This window comes from Mobula hypostoma, chromosome 21 (genome assembly GCF_963921235.1).
Source record: "Mobula hypostoma chromosome 21, sMobHyp1.1, whole genome shotgun sequence".
Taxonomy (NCBI): domain Eukaryota; kingdom Metazoa; phylum Chordata; class Chondrichthyes; order Myliobatiformes; family Myliobatidae; genus Mobula; species Mobula hypostoma.
Window position 1 is genome coordinate 61,743,176 of NC_086117.1, and position 13,234 is coordinate 61,756,409.

Below are 13,234 nucleotides of genomic sequence, written 5' to 3' on the forward strand. Positions count from 1 at the left end.
CATGGATCCCAACCATTAACCAAGGGGTCCGTGCACCCCAGGATAGGAACCACTTGCCCTCCAGGCAATTAACAATCAGTATTTACCTATCACAGCTGTGGCTCCAAGTAGCTGTTTGCGTGCAACAGCGACCCCACCTCAGTACACTGCTTCAACAGGTGGGCTGAACTGGGTGAGGGTAGCCAGCGGGCCTCGTACCCCCATGAGATAGGGACACACCCGTCCCGGCACATGAAGCCAACAACCAAGAAGGCAGTTCAGTAATGCTGTGTGGAGAACAAAGACGTGACGAGCCATAGAAGAAGTCTTGGTCATTCACCGCACCAGGGAAGACTGTATTTGTGACTGTTAACGCTCAAAGATGAGTTTTTCTATCATTTTTTCAACTTTACTTTCATCATCAACCTTCAATACATAAGGACTGCCATCTTTCACCCACAATACCCCCTCCCCCCCCCCCGCGTGCATGCCTACTAAATACCACAAAGCCCAAACGAACAGAACTCAACAGTGACCACTGTATCTGGATTTCAGAAATCGAAAGTGGAACTGCCCAAGTGCAGCGCCTGTTCCACTTTAAAAAATCTTGCACAAAGGTTTCCTGTCATTATTGGACACCATGGACAACCACCATATTAACATATTGGTCCTTGCTAAGTGGCAGGAGATCCAAGCAGTTAGAGGGAGAATGTGGAAGATCTACACAGCACCAGAAATTAAGATTGAACCCAGGTTGCTGTTCCTCTGTCCTGAAACATCAACTATTTATCCCTCTCCACTGATGCTGCCTGACTTGCTGAGTTCCTCCAGTATTTTGTGTTGCTGTTCTTAAGCTGCTCCACAAGACTTCATGTAAAGTTTCAAGGGTCTATATAGAAGTTGTGTGTACGTTCTTTATTTGCATTTGCCAGTCAAGCTTGTATTGGTTCAGTGCTCAAAGAAAATTGGTTTATGAGTATTTCGTAATGAGATATTGCAAATGGAGCAGTGATCAAATTACACTGCACAACAAACTTTTTCAAAAGTGTTGCTTCCTCAAGTGTTTTTAGTTTATGATAGACTGCTTGAAGTTGAACACAAATATAATTTGACAATATGTGTCACATAGGAATTTAGAGAAGCAAGAAATGAACTTTTATTGAATATAATGCATTTAATTGAATTAACTTTATTGCTTCCATCCTTATACATGAGGAGTAAAACTCTTTATGTTACAACTTCATCTAAATGTGCAATTTATAGTAATTTGTAATAGTATGTACAACAGGATAGTCAATCTAACATAGAAATACAGTTATGTTAGCATGAATTAAGCAGTCTGATGCCTGGTGGAAGAAACTGTCCTGGAGCCTGTTGGTCCTGGCTTTTTTGCTGCAGTACCATTTCCCTGTTGGTAGCAGCTGGAACAGTTTGTGGTTGGGGTGACTTGGGTCCCCAATGATCCTTCTGGCCCTTTTAACACACACATATCTTTGTAAATGTCCTGAATAGTGGGAACCTCACATCTACAGATGCGCTGGGCTGTCTGCACCACTCTCTGCAGAGTCCTGCAATTGAGGGAAGTACAGTTCCCATACCAGGCAGTGATGCAACCAGTCAGGATGCTCTCAATTGTGCTCCTGTAGAAGGTTCTTAGGATTTGGGGGCTGATACCAAACTTGGAAAGAGGCGCTGTGGTGCCTTTTTCACTGCACAGCTGATATGTACAGACCACGTGAGATCCTCGGTGATGCTTGCACCAAGGAATTTAAAGCTGTTCACCCTCTCAACCCCAAATCCATTGATGTCAGTAGGGACTAACCTGTCTTCGTTCCTCCTGTAGTCCACAACCAGCTCCTTTGCATAAGTGCTGATGCTTTGCAATAGTTCAACTAAGCTAAAAATGTTTTGATAATGATTTGCGTTTGTACTCAGTATCTGAAGCTTCTCGCTTAAACTTCCAACACTAATCAGCCAGCATTGATGGATTCCAGTTGCCCTGATACCGTTTCTCCATGATTGCAATGTACTGGTGAAACTTTCACCATGGTCGTCACTGACAGTGCTAAGATTTGCAGGGAAGAAGTCTAAATGGGAATGCAAAAAATGAATCTTTAGTGACATGTTGCACTTCATGGTTTTGTATACTTGAAGCGTGTTATCACCAGCTGCACGTAGTTTGGTGCTCTGTAGTTGCCAAGAAAATTTTCAACCCCATCCTTAAAAGCCTTCCATGTGATTTTTCTCTGTTCCTACTAGAAGTTCTTCCCATTTGATTTGTGGACCAACAAAAATGCCGCCTTGGCAAAAGTTATTCGACTTGAATTATGAATTGATATAACCAGTATAGGCAAATTAAAAGAAAACGTGTGATAGGGAAATTTCATGGTGATTTTCATGATCAGCAGCCTGCAATCCATAAGATGCACTGTTGTGTATATGCATCTACTGATGCCTCTGGACACATCTTCAGTGATGTTCCTGGAATCATCAGGTGTTTCGGGTCTTTCAACATCATACACCCTCCTCCAGGTGACCCAGCCGGGGCTGATCAGACCCCAGCCTGTGTCCAGATGGCTAGCTACTTACGACTCCATGGCTTCCCTCTTTTGAGCCACAGCCATCTTGAGGCCCTCTTTGCAACATCGGTGGTACTGCAGGTGGCTCTCCTCTTCCTTTCTCCCTCGATGCCCAAATTGCTGAGGCTCTGGCTAAGGAACGGGCTGCGAATCTCCTACAACCAACCTCCACTGGGAGACACCTCGTTCTCCATCCAGTCAGCTGCGATGCTGACAATGATTGTTGTCATGGCTTGCAGCTTCCTATCGACCCCTCCCTTTGCTGTTGCCTCCAGAATTTGGTTGACGTCTTCATCAAACTGCTTCCACAGTGAAGTCATGTTAGCTGCAGGCCATTTGATCTGCTTCCTGTTAGACTTGACGTTAGAGGGATTAGTTTGCAACACTTGGAGGTTCTGGACACTATGGGGTGACTCCAGGCCTGGCACCTCCTTCGTCTCACCAGGTTGGACACCTGCGCGTTGTGCTGCTCCTGCTCCCGCCAAACGCTTCATCCTCGCTTGGTGGATTTTCAAGCTGCGATCGTTCTTGAAGATTTTGTCACATGCACACTACTTCCTCATAGTCGTTTGTTCGTTGCCTGGATCTGATGCCGTTGTGTCAGTCTGACTGGGGTGCTCATCCTCCTCCCCCCCTCACCCCCTTCTCAGGCACCCCTGGGGGTATCTTTCCGTTTGATTCATCATAGCTTTTGTGGGGGTCCTCCTCTGAGGACACAGATTGGGTTGCCAGTCCATTCTGCCCTGGTTACCCTCTCTCCAGGCTGTCACTGACTCTCCAGTTATCACCACTCTTCAGGAGGCAAATTCTTTGTTGTCCGATGTTATTGGCCTTAATGGTTTTGGGAGCATTGATTTGCATCACGTTCCATTAAGTGGTGAATTTGTATTTAATTCCTAATTAATAACAGTTTATTAAGTCTGTGCCTAACATGGTTTGATAATCAGTCAGGCTGAGCCTCTTCATTAGGATTCAGTGCCCTGATGAAAGGTCTTGGTCTGAAACAACTGTTTATTCCTTTCCATAGATGTTGGCTGACTTGCTGAGTTCCTCCAGCATTCTGTGTGTATTGCTGAAGATTTCTAGCATCACAGAATCTCTTGTGCAACACTGGCTTGACCTGTGATTCCACTCTAACAGCAGCAGGATGATCAGCTGTTTTCAAGCACTAGACTTGATGGCATTCATGATTGGACAACAAATGCTTGCCTACTTCCATGAAAGAAGAATTGCCAAATGAGCCAGTACTCAAAAGGAAATATTTACGATCTAGTTTGCAGTAGTTTCCCCAAAAATGTTTGGGAATACTAACATTTTGAGGAATTGGATGAGTATTAAAAATAAATTCATGGGGCTGTCCAGGAAAAGGTGAGCCACCAACAGACAGGGTGCAGTGACTGCATTTTGTGCTCATACTATGACATCCTTTATACAGCACTAGTGGGTTTTAAAAAGTGAAGGCCACCATTTGAACTGCTGGACATTTCCTGCAGTACACAGCCTTCATGTTCCTTTGTGTTTCTTCGTCTGCTGCTCTGTCTCCATGAGTAGCAGGGTGGAGAGATGTGTCTCTTCCAGAAGAACCGTAAGGTGCTCCTTCCCTCTGTTAGTCTACAGGTCACCTTTGAGCAACGTGTAGCACCTGCTTAGCCCCCACACCCGATCAGGGTCGCGTGAAACCATGGGAGCAAGTGGTGGATGGTCATATGAACAGCTGGTACATATTACAGATCCTCGTTATACAACCACTGACGCCAGGTAGTAAATCACTTAAGGGTATTGATAATGGCTGGGGTCACCCATCTTGTGAAGACACTGCCCAGAAGAAGGCAGTGGCAAATCACTTCTTTCGAAAGGTTTGCCAAAAACAGTTGTGGTCATGGAAAGATCATGGTCATCCACATCATGCGTGATGGTGATGATCTGTCTCCAGCAGCCTCTGTCCTTAGAGCACTTACCCATGCATATTTTTCAGCCCTTCCCTTCCCACCAACCAGAAATCCAACTCATCCTTCCGGTGAAAAAGTGATTCTGCTGCACTTCCATTCTGTATTGGAGAAACTGGGTGACTCTTTGCTGGGCTTCCTGTTGCTTGTCTCTCACTCTGATCTGTAATGTTAAACTTGCAAAACAGCACATCGAAGCTTTGCAGACCCCTTGAATTTACAACTTGAGTTATCTTTTTATCTGCATCAGAACTTGATAATTTTGTGCTTTAGCTCCATTAACGTGGCCTCAATTTCCTGCAGATCTATTTTTCACTTTTAATCCTTAGTCATGTTCTCTCATTAACCTATCAATCAGAACCAGGTTTAATATTGGCATATGTCATGGAATTTGTTAACTTTGTGGTAGCAGTACAATGCAATACAAGATGACAGGGAAAAGAAGAATTACTTTTAGTGTGTGTATGTGTGTGGTTTTTATATATATATTCAGAAATCTGATGGCAGAGTGGAAAAAACTGTTCCTGAATTGTTCAGTGTGTGCCTTTGGCTTCTGTACCCCCTTCCCAATTGAGGCAATGATAAGGATCCTTAATGATGAGCACTGCCTTTTTGAAGCACTGCTCCTTGTAGATGTCCTGGATACCACAGAGGTTAGTGCCCGTGAAAGAGCTAACTAATTTTACAACTCTCTGAAGCTTACTTTGATCCTGAGTAGTAGCCACCACCCCCCATCCCCCAATACCAGACGGTGATGCAGCCAGTTAGAATGCTGTCCGCAGTATATCTGTAAAAACTTGTCATCTCTCAATATCCCTGACCTCACACTTGGTTCTCTCAGTCCTTCCACCACTTCCCATTCCCATTCCCAATTCTAACAGAAGTTTTTGACATAGAAACATAGAAAAAAAACATGGAAAACCTATAGCACAATACAGGCCCTACGGCCCACAAACTTGTGCTGAACATGTCCCTACCTTAGAAATTACTAGGCTTACCTCTAGCCCTCGATTTTCTAAGGTCCATGTACGTATCCAGAAGTCTCTTAAAAGACCCTATCGTATCCACTTCCACCATCGTTGCCGGCAGCCCATTCCACGCACTCACCACTCTGAGTAAAAAAACTTACCCCTGACATCTCTGTACCTACTCCCCAGCACCTTAAACCTGTGTCCTCATGTGGCAACCATTTCAGCCCTGGGAAAAAGCCTCTGACTATCCACACGATCAATGCATGTCATCATCTTATACACCTCTATCAGGTCACCTCTCATCCTCTGTCACTCCAAGGAGAAAAGGCCAAGTTCACTCAACCTATTCTCATAAGGCATGCTCCCAATTCAGGCAACATCCTTGTAAATCTCCTCTGCACCCTTTCTATAGTTTCCACATCCTTCCTGTAGTGAAGTGACCAGAACTGAGCACAGTACTCCAAATGGGGTCTGACCAGGGTCCTATATAGCTGCAACATTACCTAAATTCAATTCTACAATTGATGAAGGCCAATACACCGTACGCCGCCTTAACCACAGAGTCAACCTGCGCAGCTGCTTTGAGCGCCCTATGGACTCGGACCCCAAGATCCCTCTGATCCTCCACACTGCCAAGAGTCTTACCATTAATACAGGTCAACCTTCACTGATCTGACTACCTGTAATCCGGTTCCTTCGATAATCCGGCACTGATTATACTTAATGTGATCCTTCTGTAATTCGGCATTTTCATTAATCCGGCACTCCTCAGGTCCCAATGGTGCCCGATTAGTGAGGGTCGACCTGTACTATATTCTGCCATCATATTTGACCTACCAAAATGAACCACTTCACACTTATCTCAGTTGAACTCCATCTGCCACTTCTCAGCCCAGTTTTGCATCCTATCAATGTAACCTCTGACAGCCCTCCACACTATCCACAACACCTCCAACCTTTGTGTCATCAGCAACTGTACTAACCCATCCCTCCACTTCGTCATCCAGGTCATTTATAAAAATCACTAAGAGTGAGAGTCCCAGAACAGATGTCTGACACACTCCACTGGTGACTGCCCTCCATGCAGAATATGACCTGTCTACAACCACTCTTTGCCTTCTGTGGGCAAGCCAGTTCTGGATCCACAAAGCAATGTCCCCTTGGATCCCATGCCTCCTTACTTTCTCAATAAGCCTTGCATGGGGTAGCTTATCAAATGTCTTGCTGAAATCCATATACACTACATCTACTGCTCTACCTTCATCAATGTGTTTAGTCGCATCCTCAAAAAATTCAATCAGGCTCGTAAGGCACGACCTGCCCTTGACAAAGCCATACTAACTATTCCTAATTATAATTCCTAACCTCTCCAAATGTTCATAAATCCTGCTTCTCAGGATCTTCTCCATCAACTTACCAACCACTGAGGTAAGACTCACTGGTCTATAATTTCCTGGGCTATCTCTACTCCCTTTCTTGAATAAGGGAACAACATCCGCATCCCTCCAATCCTCCGGAATCTCTCCCGTCCCCATTGATGATGCAAAGATCATTGCCAGAGACTCAGCAATTTTCTCCCTCGCCTCCCACAGTAGCCTGGGGTACATCTCATCTGGTCCCAGTGACTTATCCAACTTGATGCTTTCCAAAAGCTCCAGCACATCCTCTTTCTTAATATCTACATGTTCAAGCTTTTCAGTCTGCTGCAAGTTATCACTACAATCACCAAGATCCTTTTCCATAGTGAATACTGAAGTAAAGTATTCATTAAGTACCTCTGCTATTTCCTCCGGTTCCATACATACTTTCCCACTGTCACACTTGATAGGTCCTAGTCTTTCACATCTTATCCTCTTGCTCTTCACTTACTTGTAGAATGCCTTGGGGTTTTCCTTAATCCTGCCTGCCAAGGCCTTCTCATGGCCCCTTCTGGCTCTCCTAATTTCCTTCTTAAACTCCTTCCTATTAGCCTTATAATCTTCTAGATCTCTGACATTACCCAGCTCTCTGAACCTTTTGTAAGCTTTAATTTCATTAATTTCTTTCCACAGCTGTTGTTAACACAAGGATTTTTTTTTCTGGTTTTAAGACCATTTATAAAAGCCGTAACTTGCTACCTCAATAACATGGCCAGTATAATCGAAGACCCCACCCACCCTAGGCATTCTCTCATCTCCCTTGTCCCATTGAACAGAAGATGCAAAAGCCTGAAAGTACGTTGCACCTGGCTTACTGACAGCATCTATCCCACTGTTTTCAGGCTATTGAATTGACCTGGTATGGTAAGATGGACTCGTAATAACCTCAATCTACTTTGCCGTGGCCTTGCTCCTTTATTTATTTATTTGTTGAGATACAGCATGGAATAGGTTCTTCTAGCCCTTCAAACTGAAATACCCAGCAACCCTAATCATGGGACCTGGCAACTGCTACAATTGTGGGAGGAAATCAGAGCACCCAGAGGAAACCCACGCGATCATGGGGAGGACGTACAAACTCCTACAGACAGCAGCGGGAATTGAACCCGGGTCTCTGATGCTTACCATTCCACAATCTGCACTTTATCTGTAACAATTTATTCTACATTCTGGTATTGTTTTCCCATGTGCTATCTCAGTGCACTGATCTGATGAGATTTTCTGTATGGGTGGCATGTCAAATAAGGATTTTAATGTATTTCAGCACATGTACAACAATAATACGATTTGTATCTAGAACCTTGTTTTGAAGCAGTTTATTTGGAATCTTTTTGAAGTGGAGTGGTTCCTTTTACACGGTGCTTGGTTCTGCCTGTTCTCTAGGTTCTGCGAGCTGCTGAGCAGGCCCATCTGTGGGCTGAGCTGGTCTTCCTGTATGATAAATACGAAGAGTATGACAATGCTGTCATCACCATGATGAATCACCCCACAGATGCCTGGAAGGAAGGACAGTACAAAGATATTATAGCAAAGGTATTTACTAATCTTGTTTGCTTTTGAGTTCTCCATCGGTTGGGGTTGACCATGGATGTTGCATGCTAACTGTCTAGATCTGCAAGCCTGGACAGTACAGGATGCTCCCCATGTAGCAAGCTCCCTCCCCTCACCACGCATCTGATGAACCCAAAGGAATACCACTGACTGATAAAGTTTGGTATCAGCAGCGTTGTAGGTGTTGCCAGTCAGCCTTGAACTCAACGTAGGACTGCCTTAAGGACTCCAGCTCAGGACTTTTCCCTCTGGTTTTACTCGCAAGGCAGAAGAGGTTTGAGATTAAAGTGTCTCTTCTCCTAAATGAGCTGCCAACCACAGCTGACACCCCATCTGCCCAAAGCAACTGGTCTTAAGGAGCCGGTAAACTGCCTTTGCCCCTTCTCCTGTCAGTAGAAATGGTTCAGCTGAGCTTAGTAGTTAAGCCACACATGAAAGCAGGGAGCTGGACTTGGTTGTCAGAGACTGTTTGAGGCGCACACCATTGGCAACATTTAATAGGAAGTGGGAGCTTGCCCCCATTACCATCTCCAGCTACTACAACCTTAAGGAACCAATCTTGTTGGTAATGCTATACAAAAAGGCATGGATCGAGTGTACAGCCAGGGATTTCTCTCAGGATGGAAGTGGCTAATACAAAGGGGCATAATTTGAAGGTGACTGGTGGAATAGGGGATATCAGAGAGTAAGCTATTTACAGCGGTGGTACATGGAACACCCTGCCAGGGATGGTGTAGGAGGGAAGAGTTAGATTGATCTTAGAGTAGATTAAAAACTTAGTGCAACATTGTAGACCGAAGTGCCTGTTGTGTTATGTTTTAAAGCTAATGGCAAGTTGGCCATAAATCAAAATGTTGTGTACAGGAGATGGGATGTTATGTTGAAGTTGTATAGGACATTGGTGGGGCCTAATATGGAGTATTGTGTGCAGTTTTGGTCACCTACCCACAGGAAAGATGAAAACCAGGTGAAAGGATGCAGAGAAAATTCACAAGAATGTCGCTGAGTCTGGAGGACTTGAGTTAAAAAGAGAAAGATTGAGTAGGTTAGGATTGTATTATTTAGAACGTAGAAGATTGAGAGGAGATTTGATAGTGGTATACAAAATTATAAGGGGTATAGATAGGGTAAATGCTAGCGGTCTTTTTTCACAGGTTGGATGGGACTGCAACTAGATGTCATGGGTTAAGGGTGAAAGGTGAAATGTTTAAGGGGAGCATGATAGGAAACTTCACTCAGTGGTGAGAATGTGGAACGAACTGGCAGCACAAATGGTGTATGAGTTTGATTTCAACATTTAAAAGAAGTTTGGATAGGTACGTGGATAGTAGGGCCATGACTGGGAGTAGACTGTTTAAATGGATTGGCACAGATTAGATGGGATGAAGGGCCTTTTTCTGTGTTGTACTTTGCTACTTGTCTATTTTGATGACTTGGCAGCTGCTACATTTAATTTCCAGTCCTTTATGATGTATCAGAACCATTCCTAAGAATGTTGTCATGATATTCTCAATGCGAGACATGTTCACTTTTTAACCTTGACTAGGTAGTGATCACTTGAATTATTCCCTCAGGTTGCCAATGTGGAGTTGTATTATAAGGCCCTACAGTTCTATTTGGACTTCAAGCCACTGTTAATCAATGATCTCCTGATGGTATTGTCACCACGCTTGGACCATACCAGGGCAGTCACCTTTTTCAGCAAGGTGAGCCACTACTTGGACAATTTGGTAAGTTCTGTACGGGCTGGAACGTGGCATTGGGACCAGGCCCAAAGCATGGGGCCTGGGTCCTAGTGCAGGGGAAGAGCCAGTATTTGGACAAGTGAAACACCCAGGCCAGGTGGACTGAAAAGGCAGATGGTCGGTACCGGAGGCAAGGGTGGGGCTGGTTCTGCGAAGTTTACTCCCTCTCAGCACCAAAGCTGTGAGGCTGCTCTGGCTGCTCCAGGCTTCATGTCTGCAAGTTTCATGGTGATATGCCTTACTGTAATGAACTGAAACTGAAGCTATGGGCCTGCTCTGAGCTTTGTCTCTTAGGATTCATTTTCATTCTGAATGCTGTTGTTTCTTACTATTGTGTGCACGATTTGTGTTTTTTTCTCTCTGCGCACTGGGTGTGTATTGATCTTTTTTTAATTGGGTTCTTTCGGCTCTCTTGTTTTGTGGCAGCCTGTAAGCAGTCGAATCTCAAGGTTGTATAATTTATACATCCTTTGATCATAAATGTAATTTGAACTTTGAAAACATTTCTAATGGTACAAGACTGAATGTATTCTGTCTGATTACAGGTGGGCCAGTTGCCGCTGATTAAGCCATACTTAAGATCAGTTCAGAATCACAATAATAAGTCAGTGAATGAAGCGCTGAATAACCTGCTTACCGAAGAGGAGGATTACCAGGTATGTGGCAATGCTGTCCTACTTGTTAAACTTCCAAGGAATATGTAATGCAAACTACTGCTCGTGGTGATTCATTACTCCATGACCATATCCATCCTCCCTCCAAATGCAACAGTTCACTTCAGCCTCTCCCTGCAATTAGCAAAGCTTCTCCTATTGGATTTATTAGGGGCTGGTTTATGTTTACTGATCTTGCCTGCACCACCCTTCACCCCTGCACACTTCCCCACCAATCTGCATTAATCTGAATCACTCTTCAAGCTTCTGCTCTTGAAAAGATCACCAGGCTGTTCTGACCGTCAGTCCATGGCTGCCTCTTGGGCTAAGATGAGGCCACCCTCAAGCTGGAGGAGCAACACCCTGTATTCTGTCTGGGCAGCCTCAAAACTGATGGCATGAATATTGATTCCCGGTTTTAAAAAATAATTTCTCTTCCCCTCCTCCCCCCCCACTTCTATTCCCCATTCTGGCCCCTCACCTCTTCCAACCTGCCTATCACCTCACCCTTCTCCTCCTCCTATGGTCCTCTCTCCTCTCCTATCAGATTCCTTCCTCTCCAGCCCTTTAATTTTCCCACCCACTTGGCTTCACCTATCACCTTACAGCTGGCCTCCTTCCCCTCCATTCACCTTTTTATTCTGGCAAGTTCCCTCTTCCTTTCCACTCCTGTAGAAGGGTCTCTGTCTGATATGTCAACTGTCTATTCATTTCCATAGATGCTGCCTGACCTGTTGAGTTCCTCCAGCATTTTGTGTGTGTTACTCTTGACTTGATTAAGCAATGCATGTTCCCAATTACAAATTTATTTCATTACTTAAAATTTTAATTTACCAGCTGTCCTGTTGAGTTTCAACTGTGTGTTGCTTTGGGTTTCCAACATCTGCAGGATCTCTTCTGTTTATGCCAGCCTGTTCAATCCCTGTTCTGGTAAATCACGCATCTTTTACTCTGCTCCTGTTTACTGCAAAGGCACTGGTCCTGAAACTGCGATCTAATTCTCAATTCTGGTTGAATTTCCTACTACTAAAATAAGAACATTCCCAACTGAGCTGGTTATAATCAGTGTCTCGTATGGCGTGGGAATAGTGGCAAGAGTTTACAACCTTGGGTCAAGGTTGTCCTATATTATATACTGCATAACTGATTGGTAAAATCTCTTGGAAGGATGTTTAACTCTACGCATAAAAGATGTTCTTCCCCTTTAGCCATCAATGGTCTATTTATTTACATGACCTAAAGCTTGTGCAGAGGAGCTTTATCTCATTAGAAATTGCATTTCTAATGAGATTTGAGACATTGAGGCATTGGTTAGACTGCACAGAGCATTCTGAGTAGATTATCTAAGAAAGTGAGTGGCTGGGTGGAGATGCTTGCTCTTCCTGTGCAGTCTCATCCGTGCACTATCCTCCATGAGCGTGGACTCACTTTATAATCCTGCTACTTCTGTCCTGGGGTGGGGTTGGAGATGTACAGGTGTCCCCCGCTTTTCAAAACCTCACTGTTACGAAAGACCTACATTAGTACCCTGTTTTCGCTTCCAGAAGGTGTTTTCACTGTTACGAAGAAAATTCAGCGTGCGATAAAAGGCAGCGCGCCCCCCAAGCAGCTGCTCTCCCTGGATTCGGAGCAGCATTGCTTTAACACGAGCCTGTGAGCAGCCGTTTGCAAGATGAGTTCTATGGTGTCGTAAAAACCAAAAAGAACTCGTAAGGGTGTTACACTTAGCGTAAAACTAGACATAATTAAGTGTTTCGATCGTGGTGAACGAAGTAAGGACTAAGTGAGTTTGGCTTGTGGAAGCTGACGAAGGTGATGTTGAAGAGGTTTTGGCATCCCATGACCAAGAACTGATAGATGAAGAGCTGATGCAATTGGAAGAGGAAAGGATAACAATCAAAACTGAATGCAGTAGCAAAAGTGAAGCAACTGCGAGAGATTTTCGCTGCAATGATAAAGTACAACTTTAATTTTGAAAGGGTACGTAGGTTTAGGGGATATTTGCAAGATGGTTTGAGTCCTTACAAAGAACTGTATGATAGAAAAATACACGAGGCTCAGCAGTCAAGCAAGCCTTCCATATCAGCCACAGCAGACGACGAACCTCGACCTTCAACATCGAGGCGGGCAGTCATAGAAGATGAGCTGCTTGCTCTAATGGAATCAGACGATGAGATGACACCCCAGTGTCCCACCACCCCAACACCCAGGCCATGGACAGATACTGTACTGATTCGCGAAGAATGCAGCAGTAGCCGGGAGGCACACAGCACATCTTTAAGAAAAAAGCTGAAATAAACATGCTAATTAATTAGGTGTCGGCCCAGGTCAAAGGCGATGCAATTGGCAAACGGCATTGATCTGGGCCGACAATTACATGCCGAGCAGCACC

At 44.4% G+C, this 13,234-nt stretch overlaps 1 protein-coding gene across 2 annotated transcripts in view; it reads left to right on the forward strand.

Annotated features, from left to right (window-relative positions):
• The window catches only part of cltcl1 (clathrin, heavy chain-like 1), a 138,219-nt gene that overhangs the window by 108,485 nt on the left and 16,500 nt on the right, over positions 1 to 13,234 (forward strand). For both annotated transcript variants that reach the window (XR_010021242.1, XM_063074136.1), the window contains exons 26-28: positions 8,277 to 8,426; positions 10,019 to 10,150; positions 10,735 to 10,845. Coding sequence is in view for 1 of the 2 variants with exons in the window: in XM_063074136.1 (XP_062930206.1) it covers positions 8,277 to 8,426; positions 10,019 to 10,150; positions 10,735 to 10,845 (393 nt within the window). In the remaining variant the exon portion in view is untranslated. The remainder of the gene's footprint in view (positions 1 to 8,276; positions 8,427 to 10,018; positions 10,151 to 10,734; positions 10,846 to 13,234) is intronic.